Genomic DNA, 23,545 nt, shown 5'->3' with positions numbered 1-23,545 from the left:
GCCTTGAGGGACTTCCCCAATTCCCTGGTGAACACAGATCCAAACCCCTTGGATCTTAAATCAAGGAGAAATTTACCATCTCCCTCCTTTCCTCCCACCAGTCCCTGGTGAGTCCAGATCCAATCCCCTTGGATCTTAAAACAAGGAGAATTTAACCATCCCCCCTCCTTTCCCCCACCAATCCCTGGTGAGTCCAGATCCAATCCCCTTGGATCTTAAAACAAGGAAAAATCAATCAGGTTCTTAACAAGAAAGCTTTTAATTAAAGAAAGAAAAAGTAAAAATTATTTCTGTAAAATCAGGATGGAAAATGCTTTACAGGGTAATTAGATTCCTATAGACCAGAGGGCCCACCCCAGCCTTAGGTTCAAAGTTATAGCAAACAGAGGTAAAATCCTTCCAGCAAAAAGAAACATTTACAAGTTGAGGAAACAAAAATAAGACTAACACGCCTTGCCTGGCTACTGCTTACAAGTTTGAAACATGAGAGACTGATTCAGAAAGATTTGGAGAGCCTGGATTGACGTCTGGTCCCTCTTAGTTCTAAGAGCGAACAACACCCAAACACAAAGAGCACAAACAAAAGACTTCCCTCCACCAAGATTTGAAAGTATCTTGTCCCCTTATTGGTCCTCTGGTCAGGTGTCAGCCAGGTTTACTGAGCTTCTTAACCCTTTACAGGTGAAAGAGACATTAACCCTTAACTATCTGTTTACGACAGGGGGCACTGAGTATTCTATGCTCAATCCTCCACTGGCGTAAGATCCCCGCTGCTCCCTGAAGCTCTAATGTGCATTGGGCTCAGGGAGCTGCAAAAAGCTTGCTCACAGCCCCTCTCTCCTTTGGGCCACTCAGGCCCAAATGGGTGCTAATCACATCTTTAGCTGTCTACACTGTAGGATTTGCACTGGCAGTCAATTGCAGCTACAATTGAAAAAATTGTAATGTGAAAAAAGAGTGGGGAGAGTTGTCTAAAAATCTGACAAACAGGAACCCTGTGTTAGTGGGCTGGGGTAGGGGAAAGTGGAATCAGTCATAGAAATCAAGTCTCAGCAGACTTGTGATCATGGGTATAGTGTGGTGGTCTGCTCTGGTGGAGCAGAGATGAAGGAAACTAGGGCCTTGGCTACACTGGTGCTTTACAGCGCTGCAACTTTCTTGCTCAGGGTTGTGAAAAAACACCCCCCTGAGTGCAGCAAGTTACAGCGCTGTAAAGCACCAGTGTAAACAGTGGCCCAGCGCTGGAAACGCGGCTCCCAGCTCTGTAAGCTAATCCCCATGGGGAGGTGGAGTACCTGCAGCGCTGGGAGAGCTCTATCCCACCGCTGGTACCACGACCACACTCGCACTTCAAAGCACTGCTGCGGGAGCACTCCTGCAGCAGTGCTGTACAGCTACAAGTGTAGCCATACCCTAGGTGAATTGACATGACTGCAAGCCAATGAATAGCAGCAAGGGTGATGCAGACCCCAAGTGCTTGGCAATCTAGGTCCTGCTGTTTTCAGGGCCTTTATAAAGTCTTTTTTTGTCTTGTAAGGAGATTAAAATAGCACGTATCTTAATTCTTCAGTATTGTTTAGTTTTTGTTTACTGAAACATGGCCTGTGTGCAAATGCTGTCCCTCATTCATGGTCCTGGCCTGAGGCTGTTCCAAACTATGCTGGGGCCAGTCAGCCCCAGACTCCAGGGAAAGTGAAGGTAGCTAAAGGCCACCTTTGCCCACCCTCCCTCACAGACTGTTTCTAGCAAAAGTCAACTTTGCAGTTGAGCCTTTGCTGCTATTTGCCTGATCCAACTTCCTTTGAAGTTGATGGGATTCTTTCTCTTGACTTCAGTTGGAAATGACAGTTATTCCTGAGTTGTTTTGTATAAGAATATTTGTGGTAATGTATTAAATTATTTTGGTAAAAGTCATTCTACACATTAAGCAGCCAAATCATCATCCCACTAAGACTGCTTTGCAGTGGTCACCTGGAGATCCCCATTACATTGAGGAATCCTCCAGTCATGGGACAGAGCTGGCATAACTGGCTTTAAGCCAGCCCTACTTGCAGTACCAGGCATCAGCGGCACGGCCAAGGAGAAGGGAGTGTGGCCAGTGTACTCTTGTGCTGCGGTGATCTCTAGCTGCTAAAAAGGACTTTTGGGGAGGCACTGCTATCTATGCATCTTGCAACTTAGAGCAGCCTGAGGCAGCTTGAAATTTTTCCTTGGGAATAGCTCCGTGCCTAGTACTTCAAGGATCAGGGAGCGCCAGACACCTTTTCAACCAGCTCCCTCTCCGTTCCCAGCTGCATAGGGAGTAGAGGGGCTGGTTCTGGGCTTATGTGTGCATAGTAAATTGTGATGAACAAGATAATTAGTTGTGTTGATGATAAATTGAAAGAAAAATTGGAAATGTTTATGTTTATTTAACAAGTTCATTTCATAAATGTGTTGAATTGGGACTATATTCCTCCACCACTAAACAAACAAACAGGGATCAAATGTAAAATTAGTCAGCCATGGCCCAAATATTATGGGACAAAATAATTCCAATGGAGCAGCACTTCTAATCTGAGGCAAGACAGCCCTTGTACATTTAGCTGTACTAGGCAAACGTCAGTATGTTTGGACTCTCCATCTCCATCCACTCTATTCTGCCCCTTTTAAGAAATATATGTTTTTGCAGTAAGCTTTATATTAATTACACATTTCTTATTGCCACATCATTTACTGAGATTTCTCCAGGTCCTCATAGTCCAATACTCTGCTTGAATCTCTCTCCACTTCCACTGGAGGGACAGAGGCTCAGATCCACAAAATTCCTGCTGAATTCACTAGGCACCTAAACTCACTTGGTGCCTAAGTTTTCAGTGTAAAAGTTTCCTGGGTGTCTAGTTTCTGTCTCTAAGCAGGTGCTATGCTGCCTCACTCCAGGTGTCTGGATGCCTATTTCTCACTGAAGTCCCAGTGGAAAAGTCATGGTGGGGTGGGGATGACAAAGAGAGACTGAAATCCAGTGGCTAGGTCACTCATCTGGGAGGTAGGAGATCGAGGGTACAGTACCCCTGCCCCAATCACTCTTGTTATTTATCACAGTGGAACAGCTCAAACAGGGAGACTGAGACACTCCCACATCAGAATATCCAGGGGTTTAGAGCACGCTCCTGAGAGTTATGGGGAGACTCCTGTTAAAAACCTTTTTCCCCCTGTGGCAGAGAGGGGAATTGAACCTGGGTTCCCCACATTCCAGATGAGTGCTCTAACCACTGAGTTAAAAGTTACAAGTTGGGCACTAGCAGCATCCCATCCACCCTTTCCTCCTCTATCCAGTTTTCCATGGAGAGAGGAAAGCACCTAACTCATTCCTACAAGAAACTACTTAAATGCCTAATCTGCCTGACTCCAGGTGGTGGGTTACTTTTTGTGGCTCACTGTGCAGAAGTAGATGCTTCCTTGCAGCCTGGATTTAGGCACTTATCTCTGAGAGAGGGGCAGGGCCTACCACACACCCCTCTTGTCGGCATCTCCATTGGATGTTTTAGGCAGCTCCTTACCTAGCATGTTGGCTTTTGTAGATCTCACTGTAAGATGCCTATCTCTCCTCATTTATTTATAGGGAGCCTATGCACCAAACTCAGGCTTTGTGGATTTCAGCGTGTTCTTGTGATTGCAACGCCTAAATCCCAGTGTAGATCTGGGCCAGGGTGTCTAAATTAGGATTGTAAAATAAATAAATAAATAAAAATGCCCCTCCTTTGCTTGTACACGTTCAACTCAATTCGTGGAGCTGTACCAATGGTAGTGCTAGTGTAGACAGGCCTCCAGGGAGCCACTGGCATTTTAATCACCATGACATCTAATCTGCTCCGAGCACATTTTGCTTAAAATGCCAACAGCTGCAGGCATCTTGTCTACTCTACTGCTCGCTAGTGCTAACACCGGTGGAACAGAACTGAAGATAGCAGTAGTGGAAATTCTAGCAAAAATGTGCTAGTGCACAAAAGAGTAATAGTCTATTCAGCTGATTGCTATAGCTGCTCAGAGGCATCAGCTGAATTGAACTAACCCTGAGAAAGCCAGCAATTCTAAACATTGTAAAACCATTGCATTAAAGAAATCATTCAAAAGGGTTGAGTACATGTGTAAATTCTGAACCCACAAAGTTTGATTCAATTAAGAATTTAGAGAAGCTTATAATTAGTTTTAGTACTATAGGCCTGGGTCAATTTTCCCTCTGAAATTAAATACAATAAATAAGCATACTGAATTTAATTTAAGGAAGAAAAGGGAACATGTCGACATATTTTTGCTTCTCAAGAATTTTTAATGTGCGGCATGAAAGATATACAGCTGTGTGTCCACGTGTACCAGTAAATGATCCTCTACTTTTTATGCCAAATAAATGTAAGGTGTTTTTTAATCTGAAAGATAAAGGGTCAATAATGCAAGGCATCACTCTTAGAGTTTCTCCAGAATGTAGACTAAAATGTCTTATCTGGCTTCAGCTCTCCTCTTTCGTTTCTAAAAATGAAAAATTAGTTCTTATAATTAAACAAACAATTGTTACATTGAGGAGGAGAGCATTTCTGGCACTGATGCTTCCTCAGTATGTGGGCACAGCAAGCCAATGTCTTGCAGCCCATTTGGCAGAATACCAACATGCCATTTAAAAACAGGCAGCTGAAAATTCAGCTATGGCAGAGCATGTGTTAGAGAAAGGACACATGGCTTTGAGCTGACTGAGACAGTAGCATGGCTATTGCTTCTTTCAGAAACATTGCATGATTATGTGCATTATTATAGCTGTCAAAGTTAATTGGCTGTCATACCAAATTTTCATCCTCCTTTATACTGGGACATGACAAAAGAAGAAGTGCTGAAGTTTGTATTGGTTGCTAGATGTCCTATATTGTTTTTCTGCAGATGGGCTAATCTCTGCAATATCATGGGCCACTTGGACAAAGAAGGAAACTGACATTTTCAAACTTGCTCCCCCCCCCCCCCGTAGAACATATTAAAGCAAATAAAGTGAAATTTGTATAATAGACCACCCGTAGCTTGAAAGCTTGTCTCTCTCATGACCAGAAGTTGGTCTAATAAAAAATATTACCTCACTCACCTTGTCTCACCTGTTTAAGAGGCTATCTCAATGTAATTCTAAAAGTTTTGAGTGCATCTCTGCTCCACCTTATAAACAATCCATTTTTGTTGGTTCTGGGAGCGGTTTTCATGTAACTACATTTTTGAATGTTCATTATTAGTTAGTTCTGGTAATAAGAAAATGTGAAATTGTTTTTCATCTCACCACTGATATGGCTTATAGTGACCAAGTAAAAAAATGCCTAGACAGCACTGGCAAGAGGGGTCCAGTAAATGTAACATAACAGCATTGTCCAAACTATTTTCTGGATCCAGTATAAGAGTATTTGAATGACCCTCTCCCTGCCAGAGTTATTCAGAACTATTGCTACTTTTTCAAAGTACTCCGGTATGTAGGCTGGATGTTATTACAGGGAAAATTCCTACTACTTTGATATAAACCTCAAAATTATTTTTAAAGGGCTTACACTTGTTTTCATGTAATTGCTAATTACCATCAAATTTATGAATTGTAATAAGCTGTTGTAAGCCTCTGTCCCAAATCTGGACCTTAGCATCCAAAATCTGGGTGCTTAGCATGAACCTCCAAGCTTAATTACCAGCTTGGATCTTATCTTGCTGCCACCATCCAAAATTTCCAGGGTTTTGGCCCCCTCTGGTCTCCCCAAACCTTCCCTGGAGAGACCCCCAAGACCCAGAAGCTCTGAGTCTTACCGGCAAGGGATAAATACTCCACTTTCCTTCCCCCTCCCTCTCCTGCGCCACCCACGACTTCCTTCTGGTGCTATACTTGACGCAGTATTGATGCCAATCTCTTTATATTTACAATACAGAGATAGCCTGTCCTCTCTCTCTTCACAAAGAGAATCAAACCTCAATACTACAAGAAACACGAATATTTTATTCTCTCTCTCCCCTCCACAAATCTCCTGGCTGCTGCTGACTTATCCTGAGAGAAAAACTCAAACACGTCTTAAAAAGAAGGCTTTTATAATAAAACAGAAAGAAAAGACATAAGATATTAAACTCTTGTATCAAGGATGACAAATACATGGGCATTGCTTAGAAAAATATGAATAAACAGTCTGATTCCAAAGATTATCCAATTTGAAACACTTCCAGTCGAAGTATCACACATGTAATACATATAAACCTATGCTTTCCTTGTTTCTCACAATTGGTAACAGAAGGGTAGAAAGAAACTTCGAGATAGAAAAACAAAAAACACTTTCCCCTCATAGCTGAGAAAAAAGAAACAGGACCAACAAGAGACAAAACACAGCCCAGAATCCCCCTCACGGTTTGTAAACATACCGTTTCTGATTGGTCCTTTGGTCAGGTGTTGTGTTCCCTTGTATACCTTTACCAGTTAAAAGAAAACATTAACCCGTAGCTCTATTTGTTTATGACACCCCCCAAATCACAGAGTCTGTAAATTCTCACTGGCGGTTGATTTCTTCCTTAGCCAACTTAAAACTAAACAGAAGTCAATACAACACATGCACCTTACCATATATATAAGCATGTAAACTACAAATTTACATTTAAGGAAAACATCTTCTTAACCAGTGTATTCCACGACTTTACTTGCCGAGAGCTATTCAGCTACTTTGTTTAGAAGTCTAACTTGAATTGAAGCTCCGAAATGCTGTTGAATCGAGCTGAAGCTCAACGAAAATTTCTTGTTGTTCCCTTTGGCTTATGAAGCCACTTTAGCGCACGCATGTTAGTTTTACTGGAACCGCCGCTCCCCAAAATACGCTGGCGTAGCTTTTTCCAGGCGTACAGAAATGGCATAGCATTCCTTTTCACTGACGACAGGCTTTCCCTCTCAGATAGTTTCTGCTGAGAAACACGACAGTATGAATTGTGATCCGGTCCTTCCTGCATGTAGAACCTGCTCCTATACCACCTCAGATGCTGCGTGATTACTAGGAATCGTTGTCAAAGTTGGCCTTAGCACAGGGTCAGACTAGCTTTCGCCTTAAGTTGAGTAAAGGCAGCTCTCTGACACTCATCAGTCCATTTAACCTTCATTGCTGGGGTCTTTCTGGCAGGGTGTGCAGTGGGCCGGCAGACGATTTGCTGTAAGTGTGTACAAATGCGCCTTGTTTACCCGGCCAGAGCTAAGAAATACGGCTGAACCTGTGTTCTTTGACTTGGGACAGCCTTCTGGATTAGCAATCACCACTGGCCTGTAGGGGGTTATGTTCACTCGACCCACCGTGGTTCCCATAAGTCACTCTGTTGGCCTATTTGACACTTTTCTGGCCTTAACAACTTAGTCCTGCCTGCTCGGATTAGAACCCACTCACAGACCTTTTCCCAGATGTTTACTATGTGTTCGGGCAGGGAGTCTGAAAAAAATGGCCACATCATCGAGCGGCTACGAACTGTATTCTCCCAGGTCCTCTAAGCAGACCATCTACCAGCCTCATGAATGTGCGGTGCATTTCGCAGCCGATAAGGAAGTACATTAATTTATAAACCCGCATGGGTTGACGACTATGCTACCTTCTTGGCGTTCAGTCGAGCTCGCGGTATTGCCATACCCTTGTGTTTAAGTCTAGTTAGAGCATGAACTGGGGCCAGTCCAACTTTTCCAATAGTTCATCGGTGCGTAGCCGATGACTATTTGTCTGACATCGTTACCACATATAGCTTACCGTGTCGCCATGCAAAAGCGTTATTTCCGCCATCTGGTTTGATCCAGAACGGAGATGCCCATGCACTGTAGCATGAGCTGTATCCTATACCTCCTGTAGGACTGTTGATCTCCCGTTGTATAGCAAGCTGGGCACGAGATGACACGCGGTAGGTGGTTTCTAAGTGTGGTGAGCTTACCTGTGTCATGGAGTGGTATGCACTGTTCGTGCGTCCTGCAGTGGCTGTGAGAAACAATGGGGCAGAAGCTAGTGCACAGCGTTGATTGTTGCCGCTGCAGACATTCCAGGTGTTGAAGGTACCTCTTCCAACGCACCCGTCTTTTTTGCCGCGTAGTAGACACCGTCAGCCACTCCATGTCATCTCCTCCCTCATAGCCAGAGAAAACAAACAGACCGAACCAGACAAGACACACCCAGAAGTTCCCTCCCTCACTTTGAAAAATCCGGTTTCCTGATTGGTCCTCTGGTCAGGTGTTTGGTTCCCTTTGTTAACCCTTTACAGGTAAAAGAAACATTAACCCTTAGCTATCTGTTTATGACATAAGCTTTCTCCCTTATGAGTACAGTCCTCCTCCCAGTCCCTGTGAAATCACAGTCTAGTGTTTGTGTCAATACAAGTCCATGCCATTCGGGTGATTGTGATGTGACTGAACACTGGATTATGGTTTTGAATGAATCAGGCAGGAAGAGAAGGCTTCTATTAGGAATGAATGTCTTGGAGCCTAAATCAACAAATATGTGTTTTGGTTTCCAGGCTACAGAAGCACATTTCTGGAGTGGTGGGGGGCTTCATAACAGCAGCAGATGGATTTCTTTTCTCTTTAAAAAAAAAAATTATTTGCAGTATGAATGACCATAAGAAAATATGTAAATGTATTATGAGGACCTTGGTGAAATGTATTTTTAAAAATCTGCCTGAATGGCATTTCAAGCAGACTCAATTGCTCATACACTAGCACCCAAAATAATTCCACTATAGCAGTGTTGTCATAGGGGTTTGGCAAAAGGTTTAGGAGAAAAAATACAAGCCTATTCAAACCAGTCATGTACAGAACTAACTTGACTAAATTGAACATGTCAGCTTCAAGTCTAGTAGATTCTAATCACAAGCCGTCATCATGTTATAAGAACATTTGGGTCACGATGATACTTGCATTTTGATGAAAGACCTAGAAAAACCCATGCTATGGAAGCACAGGCATCATGACTCCTGATTCACAGCTGTTTGATCTTTGTAGCTAAAACTTGGTCCGCCCCTGCTTTTCAGAGAATACAACACTTGATCTGAGCTCACAGAGAGCCGAGAAGCGACTACTGTGCCGTGCCATTGTTGATTTTTTTGTAGTTTTTTTTTTAAATTTTACTTTAGAAAAAGAAAATGAATGCAGGATGCAGTGATAAAAGTCAACTGCAAACAAACTAAAAATCACTGCTGATGCTCTTTAACCTTCCAGTATGTTACGTTCATTACAAAACATCCCTGCAGATGTTTTGTAATATGATTTGCCTGAGATAAAATGACATGGGATGCTTCAGATGCAGACTATTTAGTAACAATTATAGATTAGGAGTTAGGTAATCTCAGATCTCTTCAAATATTATGGTGGTTTGAGGCTACAGTGCCCTGAAGACAATTTAGAGAAGACTTATGTATATGTAGAATTTTTTTCTGTGTGCTTTGCAACAGGGACTAAAAGAACCAATACAGAAAAGCATTGGTGGTGGGTTTATTTTTGTTTTTAGTTTGTTTTTATTTTGTTTTTTTTTAGTTTGTCTTTTGGGGAACATGTAAAGTGAACATTAGAAACAGCTGATGTTCTGGGTGCTGCTGTCCAGAACTGGCTCTTCATCTTCAATAGAGGCAATGGTTTTTGAAAATGTTTCAGACCATGTAGTCACTGTCTCATGACCTGGACTGTATTTACTATTGGACATTTATTGTTATTGCTCATACATGTTCCATATTAGTAAATCAGTTTTCAGTATTTTATGGTTTACTTCTTTTCTGTGGTTTGGTTTTTTTCCAACCCATCATCTTCCACTGGGTCATTTACAGCTTGGTGTTGTTGGGAGATGGCCTTGGTGGAGTTCCGCTTGCAGCATCTGCTATTTGTTTTAGGCTTTGGGGACCAAGAAGACACCAGAAGAGAGTGTAATCAATGTGCTCGGGCTGCCTTATGTTTGTCCAATGTTGGTTACGTATTCCCAGCTCCTTATTCAAGGATTCTTAATTTGAATAAGTAACTGGGGTTTGACTAGATGTAAATGACAAAATATCTCTTGGGTCACCCCCAGCTCATATGTTCTGCATCTGCCAGAGGGTTCTGAACAGCCTGGGGAAGATCACTCTCTGACACAAAGCTTTATTTCTGTGCAGTGTGATATCCCTACTCTAATTTCTATTTTCCCAAACGTCTGATGGACACAAATACACATGATTGTGGTAACCTAGGAGTTATTGTCGCTTATATGTGTTGGAACCTCAGTTAGTTACTCAATTTCAATTTTAGAACCCTTGAATAAGGGACTGGAATCCTGAATAATGTACTAGGAATAAGTAACTAGCTGCAGGTTCCTTCTAGGTGACCCTTGATTGCAGCATCTGAGCTATGGAATGCTACAGCAAGACACTGCTCGGGGAATTGTGCAAGGCTGGGGTAGCTGGTCGGGACAGGGCAGGCTACAGGGCTGGGATAGGCTCTAAATCCTGGACGGTTGCAGAGATTACTTACCGTGGCGCCTTTCCGTGCTAGAGGAGCCTGGTGGTGGTGTTCGGGGGCTGGAAGATTGGCAGGGCAGGGCTAGGCGAGGCTGAGGGCCGGGGCCCGGCGTGGCTGGGGGAGGCGGGGCTCGCCTCTCTTCGTCACTTAGTGCAAAGCCTGGGAGTCTCAGGAGAACAACGGGCTCATTCAGCGGGTGGCAGCAAGGGGCGCGCCCGCCGGAGTCGGGCGAAGGGCACAGAGCAGCAGCAGCAGGTTCCCGCTCGGTCGCAGGCCGGAGCCGTGGGAGCAGATGGCCCCCGGGCAGACGCTCCTCTACCTGTCCCTCTTCCCCTGGCTCGCTGCCGCCTTCAACCTGGACACGGACAACGTGATCCTGCGGAAAGGGGAGCGGGGGAGTCTGTTCGGCTTCTCCCTGGCCATGCACTGGCAGCTACAGCCGGAGGACAAGAGACTGTAAGTGCCCCCCCCCGCCTCGGCCCCGGGGCAGGAGCTTCCCCCTTCCCCCTCGCGCAGAAACTTCCCCGCTGCGGCGCGGGGCCGGGCCCGTTCCCCGGGCAGGCTCCTGGGCGAGCAGGAGGAAAAGAGCCAACGGCGCCGCCAGGCTGCCGAGCCGGTGCCACTACCCCGGCCGGGAGCCGCTCCTGGCCGCCTGGGGTTCCCCGCCCGGGGCCGGACCTTGGCGTCGGTTTCAAACTCCGCCGCCTGCTCCCCGGCTGAGCTTTGTGGAGCTGCGGGCTGGGCGCGGAGACCACGGGCGAGCCCTGCAGGTGGGAGCGGATTAGCGGCGCTGCAGCGCGTCCCCTCCCTTCCGTCCTGTGCGCTTGGGTGCAGAGGTATTGGCAGCTGCCGCGGCCCGGGCGAAGCCAGCGGTTACTAAAGCTGCTGGCTGTGAGGCCGCTGCTCGGGCGGCAGCACCGGTTGGGGTTTGGGCAGCTGGCGGCGGCGCCGCTGCGCAAGCGACTGTGCGTGTTGCGAGCTCTCCGCGAGGTGTGTGCGGCTCTTTGGGCGCGGACCTGTCCTGGCTTCTGCTTGCAGGGCACGAAAAAGAGACTTTTAATTTAACGGGCGGAATAACCACCTGTTAGCAAAAGTTGTGTAGATGAGGACACCGGATGCTTTTCAGAGCAGGGGAAACGGAGTTGCCGCCGACAGGATCTGCTGTGTATTCTCATTGGTTTAAATCAAAATGTCTGAGCTGAGCTTGATTGCTTAAAAACCAAGGGGCAAACCAGAATCTCTGTACTGGTGTGCACTTGTGCAGCAGCCAAGGGGGAGCTCCGTCAGAAATGTCTAGTTGAGAACCTCACGATTGTTTTATGTCATAATGATTTAAAACTAAAAGAGGTTTCTTCGAGGGAACAGCAAAACTGCAGAGAGACGTGTGAGCCTGGTGGAAAACACTGACCTTGCATTCTTGGTCACTGCGAACAAAGAATTCCGAAGGGGCGTATGACAACAAAAGGACCTTGCCCCCAAAGGACTTCAGAGTTCTTCAATCATGCCAGCAGCGGTGGCATCAGAATGAAGTGCTCAGGAAAGCAAGTGTACTCACTCCTCTTAGGGAAAAGCAGACTCAAGCAAATGATGAAACTGATGCATATTAGTAAATCTTTAGTTTTACATCATCAGTATTTACCGTTGATTTTTAAATCTGCTCCCATTTGTGCAGATCACTTTATATTATAACCCTACTGATGAGCTGTACTCTTGCTGCATAATCACAAAATGCTGATCCATGCTTTTTGCTGATGTAGGAATTAGTCTAGACATTGTCCTGAGATGAAGTCGGCTGTTACTAATAATACGTGATTTGAATTTTTGAGTTAAAATAATCATCCTAGGTTCTCTCTGACTTACATGATGACTGGATCAAAAGCAATCCAAGTGATGATTGTGTGTGTGTGTGTGTATTTCTGCAATAAAATCACTGGTGTTCAAGACTGAACCTGTTCCACACTACAGAGGTGAGCTCCTTCAGGAAGGGTTGGGCAAATAAATCCAGTGTTGCCAACGTAATCATGATAATAAAGGCATTGTTCATGGAAGACCCAATAGCAAAACAAAACTGTTCCTTTATATGGCTTCAGGGAGGCCCATGCAGTAACTGACTGCAGAAGTATTTGGTCCTATGTGAAATTGGTCAAATAAAAGATATTACTTCACCCACCTTGTCTCTCTAAATCTGAACACATTTACAGATTTTACTGTATATGATATCTATGGGTGATACAATACTATGTGAGGGTTTATGAAAGACCAGAACTAATCTTTTATTTTAATTCAAAAAGAAGAGCATGGAGTCCAAAGAGAACCCATAGTGCATAAGAGAAGAAGTGAAGCCAGCAAGAAAGTTACCTGATAACCTTACTTAAAACTTCCAGGGCCACATTCTGCCCTGACTTGCACCCTATACATTGATTCCAGGGAGGTTGCATGGGTTTTAATCCTGAGCTATAAGAATTCCATAGTTATTGAGGATATAAACTACTCCAATGCTAAAGAATGAGTATCTAAACCCCCAAAATTGCCTTTTTTAGATTCATACATCATAGCCCTGTGTAACAGCTTATGCATGTGATTCTTGAAAGCTTGTCTCATTTTACTTTTTCTCGGTAAAAGGATTGTCTTAAAGTTTATTAGAAACGCATGGTACTGTCAGTGCTGGTAGTAAGTGTATCAGGATGTGCAGGGACAATTGCAGTCTTTTATGGGTTACTAATAATCCCTTGGAGGGCAGTCACTATACTCTGAGTCTGTGAAATTAACTGAAACATCTTAAAAATGATTAGCATGAAATTGCGTTCCCATACCTGAGAGCAATCCAAATCTGTGGATGGAGAGAACCCATAGATTCTTTCAACTTCAACATGGCTTTCTGGATCTAAACTTTCACGAAAAGGAAAAAAACAAAATTCTAAAAGAAGACAAACCAAACTGTGGGTGCTACATTCAGAGGCTGCTAGGTACTTTGGGTATGTAAAGATATTTTGACCACTTTTTTCTGTCAGTCTGACTCTCCCAAATGTGGAATAAAGAGGGATAGTCCAGTAATTTAGAATACTAGCCTGGAACTAAGGAAGCCTGGGTTCTGTTCCCTGCTTAGCTGCGGGTTTCTTGTGTGACTGTGAGCAAATCAAATGAGGATATAGCACTTCCCTACCTCACAGGGCTGTTGTGAGGATAAATAGGAGGTGAAAGATTGTGTGGTGCTCAAACAGTAATGGAGACCAGATTAGGATAAATAGAAACCCTTACAAGATGATGATGATGATATTGCCTTCCAGAGGTTTTACATTTTTTAAACTGTCTGGGGCAGGAAAAGTGTTTGGTCTGTGAGTCAAATCCTGAACTCACTCAGGTCCAATTTCTGATGTAACCCACTGAACCGGTGGTGTAAGTGACATCAGAATCTGAACCTGTTTTTACTCAGCCCTTACTGAGATAAAAATCTAATTGACATTGATGGAGGTTCTGCTGAGAAGAGGGGGGAAAAAAACAAACAAACCCTGAGAAATTCTAAATGAGGACTTCCAGACTCGATCTTAAGTTTGCAAAATTAATGGCACTCATTTTCATAATTCCTATTTGGAATGCATACTGGGTACTGATACTAATGGAAGCTATGCCAAACATAGTGACTGGTTATAGGCAGGACAAGTTGTGTCTATTGTCCAGGTATTCCATGGAGGTAGGCCAACCTGTGGGAGAGAAGTTGACAGAAATTGAGCTCATATGTTGATAAAAATGACTCTTTTTCACTGTCACAGCTGAGAATAAGGCCACGGTGAGAGGGCAGTGGTGGTGGGATACTTGTGAATTCCCAGCTATATTTCTCCTTTTCAGCATGTTTTCCAGCTCTTTTGTAAAGATAGTTTTATACGCAACTGTGACATCTTCTGGCATGGGCCCTTATTCTAAGCTGAAAAACCTTATAAAATCAAAACTGGATACATATGTCTCATGCCAGATAATTGTTTTTATTTTTTGCTAAAAGATCCAAACAAAGAAAACCCCCAACAAAAAACAAACAAACCGCAAACCAACCGAACCACCACCAAGCAGCAAATAAAGAAGCCTCAGGCATGGTCATTTGAATCTAGGAATATATTACCCATTTCAGCCTGTGAATGATGAAAAGTGTGATAAAAGCAAACTACATTTCATTAAAGGCAACCACAGTTATCTCGGTTACATTTCCTTAATCTCTTCCTCCTCCTGCCCTTTGTTTGATGAGGTTTTTTAAGATAAATGATTTTCATTTCCCTACTGGCAGTGTTTGAGTTAGAGTGAGAATTGTTAAAATCAGTAGAGTGAGGGTGGAGAAGTCTGAAGAAGTGTTACTGAGATAAAGGGCTAAGGGCAGTTGCCTTTAATATAGCACAGCATTTGCTTTTGATCATCCTTTTTCTCCTTCACGGGATGCAATGGATATATATTCCTATATTGATGATTAAAAAAATTATATTTATAAGGCAAGGAATTTATATGTACTTCATAATGATATTTGTAGATAGAGTAAAATGTCACAATTCATGTTGACTGCCATGGAGTTACTTTTGATTTAGTTCTTTGCAAAGTCACACAGATTGAAAGAGTGTCAGCCTGAATGTTGTGATTTAGACTGCCAATCATAGGAGCCATTAAGCCTGTGCGTAACTTTACGTGCAAGAGTAGCCCCAATGAAATTAATGTTTTGAATAGATTTAAAGGGATAACATTTTGTCAAGAAAGGAGGAGATGGCAGTAGTCAAGATTCAAGATGTTGAGGACCTGGATGAAAGTTAAACTGTCTGGATGGAGAGCAAAGTCCAGATCTCTGAAATCAATGGGAATTAGGAACCTAACTCACTTAGGCACCTTTGTAAATACCACTACCTATCTGAGGCCATGTCTCCACGATGGGCACCATAGCGGCATAGCTGTGGCACTGTGGCTATGCTGCTGTAACTCAACGGTGTAGATGCAGTCTATACTGATGGAAATGTTTTTTCTGTCAGTGTTGAGTAACAGTATGTAGGTCCATGGATTTTTCACACTGAGTGCTATAATTATGTCAACATAAGTTTTAAATCAGGCCCCAATCTTTAGGCACATAAATACTTTTGTTAATCTGGCTCGTCATGCCTATATCACTTTTGAAAATATGACTTAAGTTCCCTGGTCACGTCAATGGTTTTGAAATTTTGCCCTTAGAGTAGACTCTATGCTTTCTTGATTCTCCTACTGCTGACTGTTCTTTCAGTGTCGTTGGTGAGTGATCCTTTTGCTCTGATCCTTTGGATTTTGTCCTTGTGCCCATAGATGCTGACTCTGTGGGTGCTCCAGGGCTGGAGCATCCATGGGAAAAAATGAGTGGGTGCTTAGCATCCATTGACAGCCAAGATCCCTCCCCCACACCCCCAGCACCTCCCGTCCACCACAGTCAGCTGTTCCATGGTGTGCAGGAGGTGTTGGGGGGGGAAGAGGGGGGAGCAGGGACGGGATGCGCTTGTGGGAGGGGGTGGGAAGAAGCGGGGTGGGGGCAGAGTCAGGGTGGGAAGAGGCAGGCTGGGGGTGGGGTTTTGATGGAGTGGGGGTAGGGCCTGGGGCTGAGCATCCCTGGGACAATTGAAAGCTGGTGCCTATGCTTGTGCCCTCTTCTACGCATAACACGTAGGTCAACCTAGCTATGTTGCTTAGGGACATGAAAAATCCAACCCCCTGAGAGACACAGTTAAGCTGACCTAAGTCCCAGTGTAGAACCCGCTGGGTCGATAGAAGAATTCTTCCATTGACCTACCTCTAGAGGTGATGGATTTACTAGTGTGATTAGAAAAACCCGTTCTGTCATTGTAGTGTCCTGCTACAATGTAGCTGCAGCACTGCTGCTGTAGTGCTTGTAGTGTAGACATACACCTGTTCTCTCCCTATATCCTATACTTGGGTAACCTAATCTAAAGGATTCCTTCCCACCTTTATGTGTGATGGTAGATCAGTTTGTAGCTGCATTCTGGACAGAATAGCGGGGGCAGGATGAGTGTCAGAGAGGCTGGAGAGGAGCAATAGGATGTGGAAGCTGAGGTGTGAGAGCATTAGGGCCTGGTGCTAGCAATAGAGAAGAAAGGACAGATTTTGGGGATGATACAGAAGGAAAAGTAATAAAGTCATTGAGATCAGTGTGATGGGAGAAAGAGAGGGAAATGAAAGCAATTTGGTTTGTTAGCCTAAGTGGCAGGGAGAATTATGGAGTTTTCACCAGTGGAGGAGAAAGGGAGGTTTTGCAAGGAAAGATAAAGAGCTAAGATTTTTTTCCTCTGCATTTGAGTTGTCTATGGCTCATCTCAAGGGACATTTGACGGTAAGGAAATATATGTTGTAATAAGTGTGCTGCAGATAGAAAGCAGTCTCTTACCATCATTCCCATTACCTGGCCCAGTCTCTTGACATGGGTTGCAAAAGGTTACTACTCCTGTCATGAGAAAGGGGTCACTATTAACTCCCATTCCTATTACAACAGATGGAGGAGGAAAGATTTCAGAGTCCAAGGACAGAACTCTGAAGGACATTGACAGCAATAGGTGGAGGATCATCACCCACTAAAGGAGAGGTTGAAAGAGTGGTCAGAGATGTAGGAGAACTGGGAGCAAATCAGGTCTCTGGGCTCATCTAAACTAGAAAGTTGCCCTGGTTTTACAAAGATGTAACTTAAAAAAAGTGATATAGTTAACCTGAGATAAAAGGCTGTGTGGACACTCTTGTTTTTGTTTAAATCAAGTTTACTTCAGTTTAGTTTAAATTGACCAGGAACTGGTTTAATCTAAATTGAAACAAGCAATTATTAAACCAAAAATAAGAGTGTTCACACAGGGCTATTACTAAACTGGTTTAGAATTGCATCTCCAGTTATTTAAGTTTAATTTTTAGTTTTAAAACTGATTCTCTAATTGGCACAACTTTGTCCTCTTGAGAGAGCCACTGAAGCCTAGAGCATCTTGAGAGCCTCAAGGCAAAAGGGAGGCTGAATTATGTCAAAAGATTGAGGAGGATAACACTGCAACAATGTATTTCTGCAAACACATGCACTTACTATACTATGAATTGTAGAATTTGTCATTTTTCAGTGGAGAATGATTAAACAATGTAACATTGGAATCTTGGAATAAGCAACCCATTCATGATCTCAATGAAGCTATTCATTGGAGTCCATTTCTCAGGCCTAGTTTTACGCTCAAAAAGTTTTACAGTGTAGTTCTACTGGTAAGGGGTTTGATTTTATTTATTTATTTTTTATTTTATTTTGCTGACATAGTTATGCTGGTAAAAGCCCTAGTGTAGATGCAGTTATATCGGTATAAGGTGCTTTGTACATCTGTAGCTTATTTTGCTTTGCTGAATTGGAATAAGATGTGCAGGTATGAACACTCTTATGCTGGTAAAACTGCATCTACAGTAGAGGGATATGGATGCTTCAACTGTGTGAGTAAAGTTAAAGCAGTAAAACTTTTAAGTGTAGGCAAGACCTCAGACTGTACTCACTCTAACTAAGCAAGAGAACATGGTGACATACTTCTTTAGCACAATGTCTTTTAAAACAGCATTGTTAAATATTAGGACCAAATAAAAGAACAATTCATTGCTTTGTTCCCTTGACTTCAGGAGAAGTTTTGCCTGAGGAAGGACTGTAGGACTTCGCCCAGTGTGCATAATGATGATAAATAGTCTCCAACTTTCAAAAAACAAGTTAGATCAGCAGCTGCAATTAAAGGTTGTAAAACTTTTTTTTTAAGTATTGAAAGATGGACACAGCCAATCACTCTGCTTGGTTTAACATATTTTCATCTTTAAGTATGTTGAGGCTGAGGGTCAAATACAGTCCTAATGTGAGCCTATGCCATTCCATTTTCTTTGATGGAGTTTCAGGTGCTTATATGGGGGTGAATCTGGCCTTGACTCTCTGAAAAGAGGATATATGCGGATGGCAGAGATGATGAGCTAAGAAGTAGTATGGGTTGATAGCCTGCATCTTTCTGATTTTAAGAAGTCTCAGGCAGCTCTATTAGTCTCTCATTTGGTTGGAACAATAACTAACAATGTTCTGCAAGCTGAGATTACTGTGTGCAGAAAACATGGATGTGGCAGCCTTTGTAAGAACATCTTTATAATATAACTAGGCTTGGAAGGATTAGATTTTTATTAGTAAATGTCAATAAACGTCGCTTTCACTGCATGCACCAAACCAACACACAATTTTTCCATCCATGGTAATTGAAATGTACCAATAGGCAAAGTGGAAAAAAATGTTGCTTGAGAACTAATTTGAGTTTGATTTAATGATATTTAATCTGTATATTTTGACACGGATGCTGACAATTTGTACTTTAACAGTTACAAAGCTCTATATTTTTGAATCTCAGTGTCTGCTGTCATTGACCTCCTTTGCAATTTCATACAACCATGAGAATTTAAACAGATAACAGAAAGTCAATATTTATTTTTATGATTTATCTGTTAATTATAAAAATTGAATTCAGCCAAGCCTAAATATAACTTCTTTTTACCAAAATTGCTTTTAAGTTCTTACCCTTCCCTTTTATTGCACTCACCCTTTATGAAAGGGGTGAATTTGTGATTATAGTTTAGTATTCAAGACAGTTTTTATTAAATAATATGATAGTATATAAATCAGCCTTCTGAATACCATATATAGCTAGCTTAGTCAATTCTGATGTGATCAGAGTACAGTATTAAAAATGTCTCAGAAATAGGAAAGGAATCAGATCTAAAAACTAACCTTGCATACTCCCAGACTGAAGGTGAGGGTAGGCCAGTGCATACGGAACAAAAATTGTATATAGTCAGTGCAAACAAGGGCAGACCTTGAACTGGGGAAAGAGGGAGAAGGCAGTTGTCCTTTGTTCAATTTGAATTAATATTTGAACATACAGGTTGAGGACAGAAGGAAAAGAATTCTTTTTGTCAAATGTTCATTCTATCCTTGAGCAAAGGTGGTAAATTATAAAAATCGTTGAAGTTAAATCCAGTCCAAGAACTATACATAAAAGTTAATGGAAAAAGAAAGGGCTGAACAATAATATAGCTATTCTGCTCCTTTCTTCCAGACTAGGCTGATGTAGACATGCAGAGACAGATGGGCAGACCTCTGCCATATAGTCAGACACACAACACAGTCATGCTGCCTACTTAAACTGTAAACCTCATGTCTTCAGTGAAGCTATTGATGAATCATTCTTTTGTCCAAAGGGGTCATGATACTTAACACATCCATTTTAATAAGTAAAACATCTGGTACCTTCCAGACTGAGAATCCTAGATGTCAGTGGGAAGGGATAAAATTTATCTGAAGAGCATGACTGTTATCAGTAAAAGTCTGAGGAGGGAAGAACTGAAGAAGGCTCTGTCCCTCAGCCCTCATTTTTCAAATGAAAACTGAAACCAAAGGAGTGATGTTGGCTGTGGCATACCTGCTATTTGTGTGTTTTTCTCTAATTCCAGTCTGTACAGAAATGGTGCTTGGAGCTAAGAATTGAGGCTCTGTGTAGAATCAGAACCCTGAAAGCTTCAGCTGGCAAACAGCTTCACAAACACCAGTTGCAGCATGAATCTCGTTGAAAGAGAGAGCATAGAGCATGTGTGTGTCAAGATGAAGAGGTTTAAAGAAGTGCCTTCAGAAGCATGTCTTGTGCATAAAACAGGGCCCACAATGCTGTGTGCTGTATTGCTCCAAAGAGCAGAGTTTGGGACAAACATGCCATTTAGATTAAGAAACCCCTCCATAAGAATAGCATTTGAAAGAGCATTGTACCATCTAGTGTTCTAGATATTGGAGTCTTCAAACCTCCTATTTATATTTGGAGAAACCTTCTGCTCAAAATCTCAGTTCTCCTCTCGTAAATATGCTGAGGAAGAAGCTTTTAGATTGGCCTCTGCAGAAGGAATAACAGTGTATTGGGGCTTGAGATGAAGACGCAGATCGATGGTGGTGAAACAAAGTGTATGGTCACTCACTCACTCATGCCCGTCACCCCAATCGGGGTATGGGTTGCCAACAACAGATCTCCAGAGTCCTCTATCCTGGGCCATTCGCTCTAGCTGGTTCCAGATATAGCCCATTTTTTTGCTATCAGCCTGAAGGTTGTGTCGCCAGGTATTTCTTGGACGGCCTCTTTTCTGCTTGCCTTGGGGGTTCCACCGCAGTGCCTGTCTGGTGATGTTAGTTGGCTGCTTGCGTAGGTGTCATGTCTAATAGGGTCAGATTTTGTGCTCCTGCATCTCTGCTGCAATCCGTGCGCGTCTTTTGACTGTACAGTCCTCAACCATAAATTCATGTAGCCTATGAATCCTCCTGGTTGCGAAGGTGTAATTGTGCTTAGTGCGTTTCTGCACGTGTATTACCAACCATGCTATGCAACTTCGAGTTGAAGACCCTTCTTTTTCCAGGTAAAAGTCTCTGTTGTCTTATTGTTGGCGTTTCTGTAGCAGTTGATTTTTACGGGGTGGAATTGCTAGCCCCATGCCCAATCTGCTTCTTTACCTGTATGGACAGGCAGATGGCCCAAAGACCTCTCTGGTGAATTAAAGTGAGTATGTAGTTTAGCATAATCTTGGAGATTGATGGAATTTCACGTATTTGCAGTTGCATTATGGTATTTTGTAGGAGAGATCTCTTTTCATCCAATTTTTTTTAAACCATTTAACTATTTGGATTCGGGGATTTTTTTTTTTTTTTTTTTTTTTGTAACTGCAATTACATAGTTGCAACCACTAGTGTGGATGGAGTTTTATATTGATTGATATTAAGGTGGCCGTATATCCGTATAGGATAAGCTATATACACCTTTATTCAGATGTATCTGCACCCCTCTTGGGAGGGTAAGTGGTACAGTTTTTGTATGCAGACAAGCCCTAATTCACCATTTTCTTCCAATCATGATGCCCAGGTAGAAAAAAGTCTTTCCTTGCATGGGAGTTATGACAGATAGTCTTAATTAGCTTTTAATTAGCTATTTCAGTAGAAGCTTCAGATAAAGTTGATTTGATCTGGCTTATTTGATGGATTGAATTTGTAATAGGTTGGCGCCATTGTAAATTTGCATAATGGGGTTATCAAAGTGGCGGGAAAAGTCATATTATCTTAAGTTTGTTAGAAATCTGTTTTGGTAATAAACAGTCTTAAAAAAAACACAGCTGGTATAGCATCTTTCATCTGACGATCTGAAAGCAATTTGCAGTGGTGGGTGTTACCCCCTTTTAGAGAGAGGGAAAATGTGGGAAAGTGAGATTAAGTGACTTGCACAAAATTTTTGTCATAGAAATAGCTGAGCAGATTAAAACGCTGCATGCAACACTTTTTTTTTTAAATACAACTAACCTTGATTTTTAAATAAGGCAAATAACTTGTCATTCAGAAACAGGGCAGGTAGACTGACTTCCCACAAATGGTATTCCGTGTGAGGCTAATTACAGAGGAGATTGGTTTCCAGATCTAATTCATTGCTGTCTGGTTTCTCCATCTCGCAAAATAAAACAGAACAGTTCCCAAAGCAGTATATTGATTAGATGCCTAGTGTTTTTATAGGAGTAAATCTTTCATCAGCCACAGTGTGTGCGCCAGTCCAATTTTCTTGTGTTAAACTAGGCAAAGCTTTACTCCAAACGTGACTGTTATCTGGCAAATTGCTCATAGAAATAGCAAGATCCACTGTAGAATAACTGTTGTTAAAATCTATTCTGTGGCACTTTTTTTTTTAACATTTCAAAATCAAGTTGGAACTGAAAAAAACATCTGTATCCCAGGACTGGTAGAAACAAAGTGGTTTGGAAAGGTGAGATGGAAGGGAATAAAAGTAGACTAAAGGAAAGCCAGCTAGTAGGTCAGTGGACTCTAAAAACAAGCAAGCCAAAATGATCCACACCAAGTGGACAGGGTGTGTTTAACTTTTTTCAATGAAATATATTTTGATATAAAGTTACCATCTTATGGTAGTGTGCTTGCTAAGACTTGGGGTATTAAGATGCAAATATACTTAGGGACATTTTGAAAGAAACAAGTTGTACAAAACGATATGGGAAATTCATGAGTAATGCATATACACCTCTACTTCGATAGAACGCTGTCCTTGAGAGCCAAAAAATCTTACTGTGTTATAGGTGAAACTGCGTTATATCGAACATGCTTTGAATCACCGGAGTGCGCAGCCTTGCCCCCCCCAGAGTACTGCTTTACCGCATTGTATCCGAATTCGTGTTATATCAGGCTGTGTTATATTGGGGTAGAGGTGTATTTATTTCTAAGAAATTAAATGATTGTAGTTTGTTTCGGATATATACAAGCAAGCTGCTGTACAGTAAATAGCCACATAAGAATCCAGCCTAGAAAAAAGAGAGATTTGTTTGAAGTGTTATCTTAGTGGATTGTGTCTGTCACTTTTAAATGACTGTTCTTTTTGACCTTTATCACCCCTAAAAAGGTTATAAAATAATGGTGCCTCAGGTATCTTAACTTGTGTGTTGTGCTCAGAGCCCTTCTACAGTTTTAACATAGGATGTGTGGTACTCGTGATAAGATGGAACATCCCCTTGTATCTAAGAAGTGAGGGCAGTATGTGCCCAGTACTTCTTAGAGGCTGCATACAGGTATTCTTGCTTTGCAAACAAGAGTCCAATTTAGCCATTTTATTTGAATGAGCAACTCAGAAGTATTCTGCTGTAAAATATATGGAAAGAGACTATACTTGTACAGTGCTCAGGAATCTTAGTAAAACCTTAAAGCGATGGTTCTCAAATTAAGTAGCAAAGAATCTTGTGGCACCTTATAGATTAACAGACGTTTTGGAGCATGAGCTTTCGTGGGTGAATACTCACTTCGTCGGATGCATGTGTTCTCAAATTGTGGTTCACAAAGCACTTGCTGATGTGGTCCATGTACAACTGGCTCTGTGCATGATGTTGGCTCTCTTTCTTGTTTCCAACTGCTAAATCACAGCTAAAAATACATGTTCATAATATTACTTGCCTCTGTAAGCAATTGCTGTAGTTTCTGATAGGGATAGTATCATTAGAAAGGGTGGAGGT

At 42.3% G+C, this 23,545-nt stretch overlaps 1 protein-coding gene across 3 annotated transcripts in view; it reads left to right on the top strand.

Moving 5' to 3' along the window:
- Positions 1–10,636: 10,636 nt before the first annotated feature.
- Positions 10,637–23,545, top strand: part of ITGA6 (integrin subunit alpha 6) — a 72,929-nt gene continuing 60,020 nt past the window's right edge. Inside the window, exon 1 of one of the 3 annotated variants that reach the window (XM_032790365.2) lies at positions 10,637–10,927. In XM_032790365.2, the coding sequence (XP_032646256.1) occupies positions 10,764–10,927 (164 nt within the window). In that variant the 5' untranslated portion in view covers positions 10,637–10,763. The remainder of the gene's footprint in view (positions 10,928–23,545) is intronic. The other 2 variants (XM_032790366.2, XM_075070118.1) reach the window with 2 other exon arrangements.

Source organism: Chelonoidis abingdonii, chromosome 10 (genome assembly GCF_003597395.2).
Source record: "Chelonoidis abingdonii isolate Lonesome George chromosome 10, CheloAbing_2.0, whole genome shotgun sequence".
Classification (NCBI taxonomy): domain Eukaryota; kingdom Metazoa; phylum Chordata; order Testudines; family Testudinidae; genus Chelonoidis; species Chelonoidis abingdonii.
Note: the sequence above shows the minus strand (reverse complement) of the source record. Positions and strands in the feature narration are given on the sequence as shown.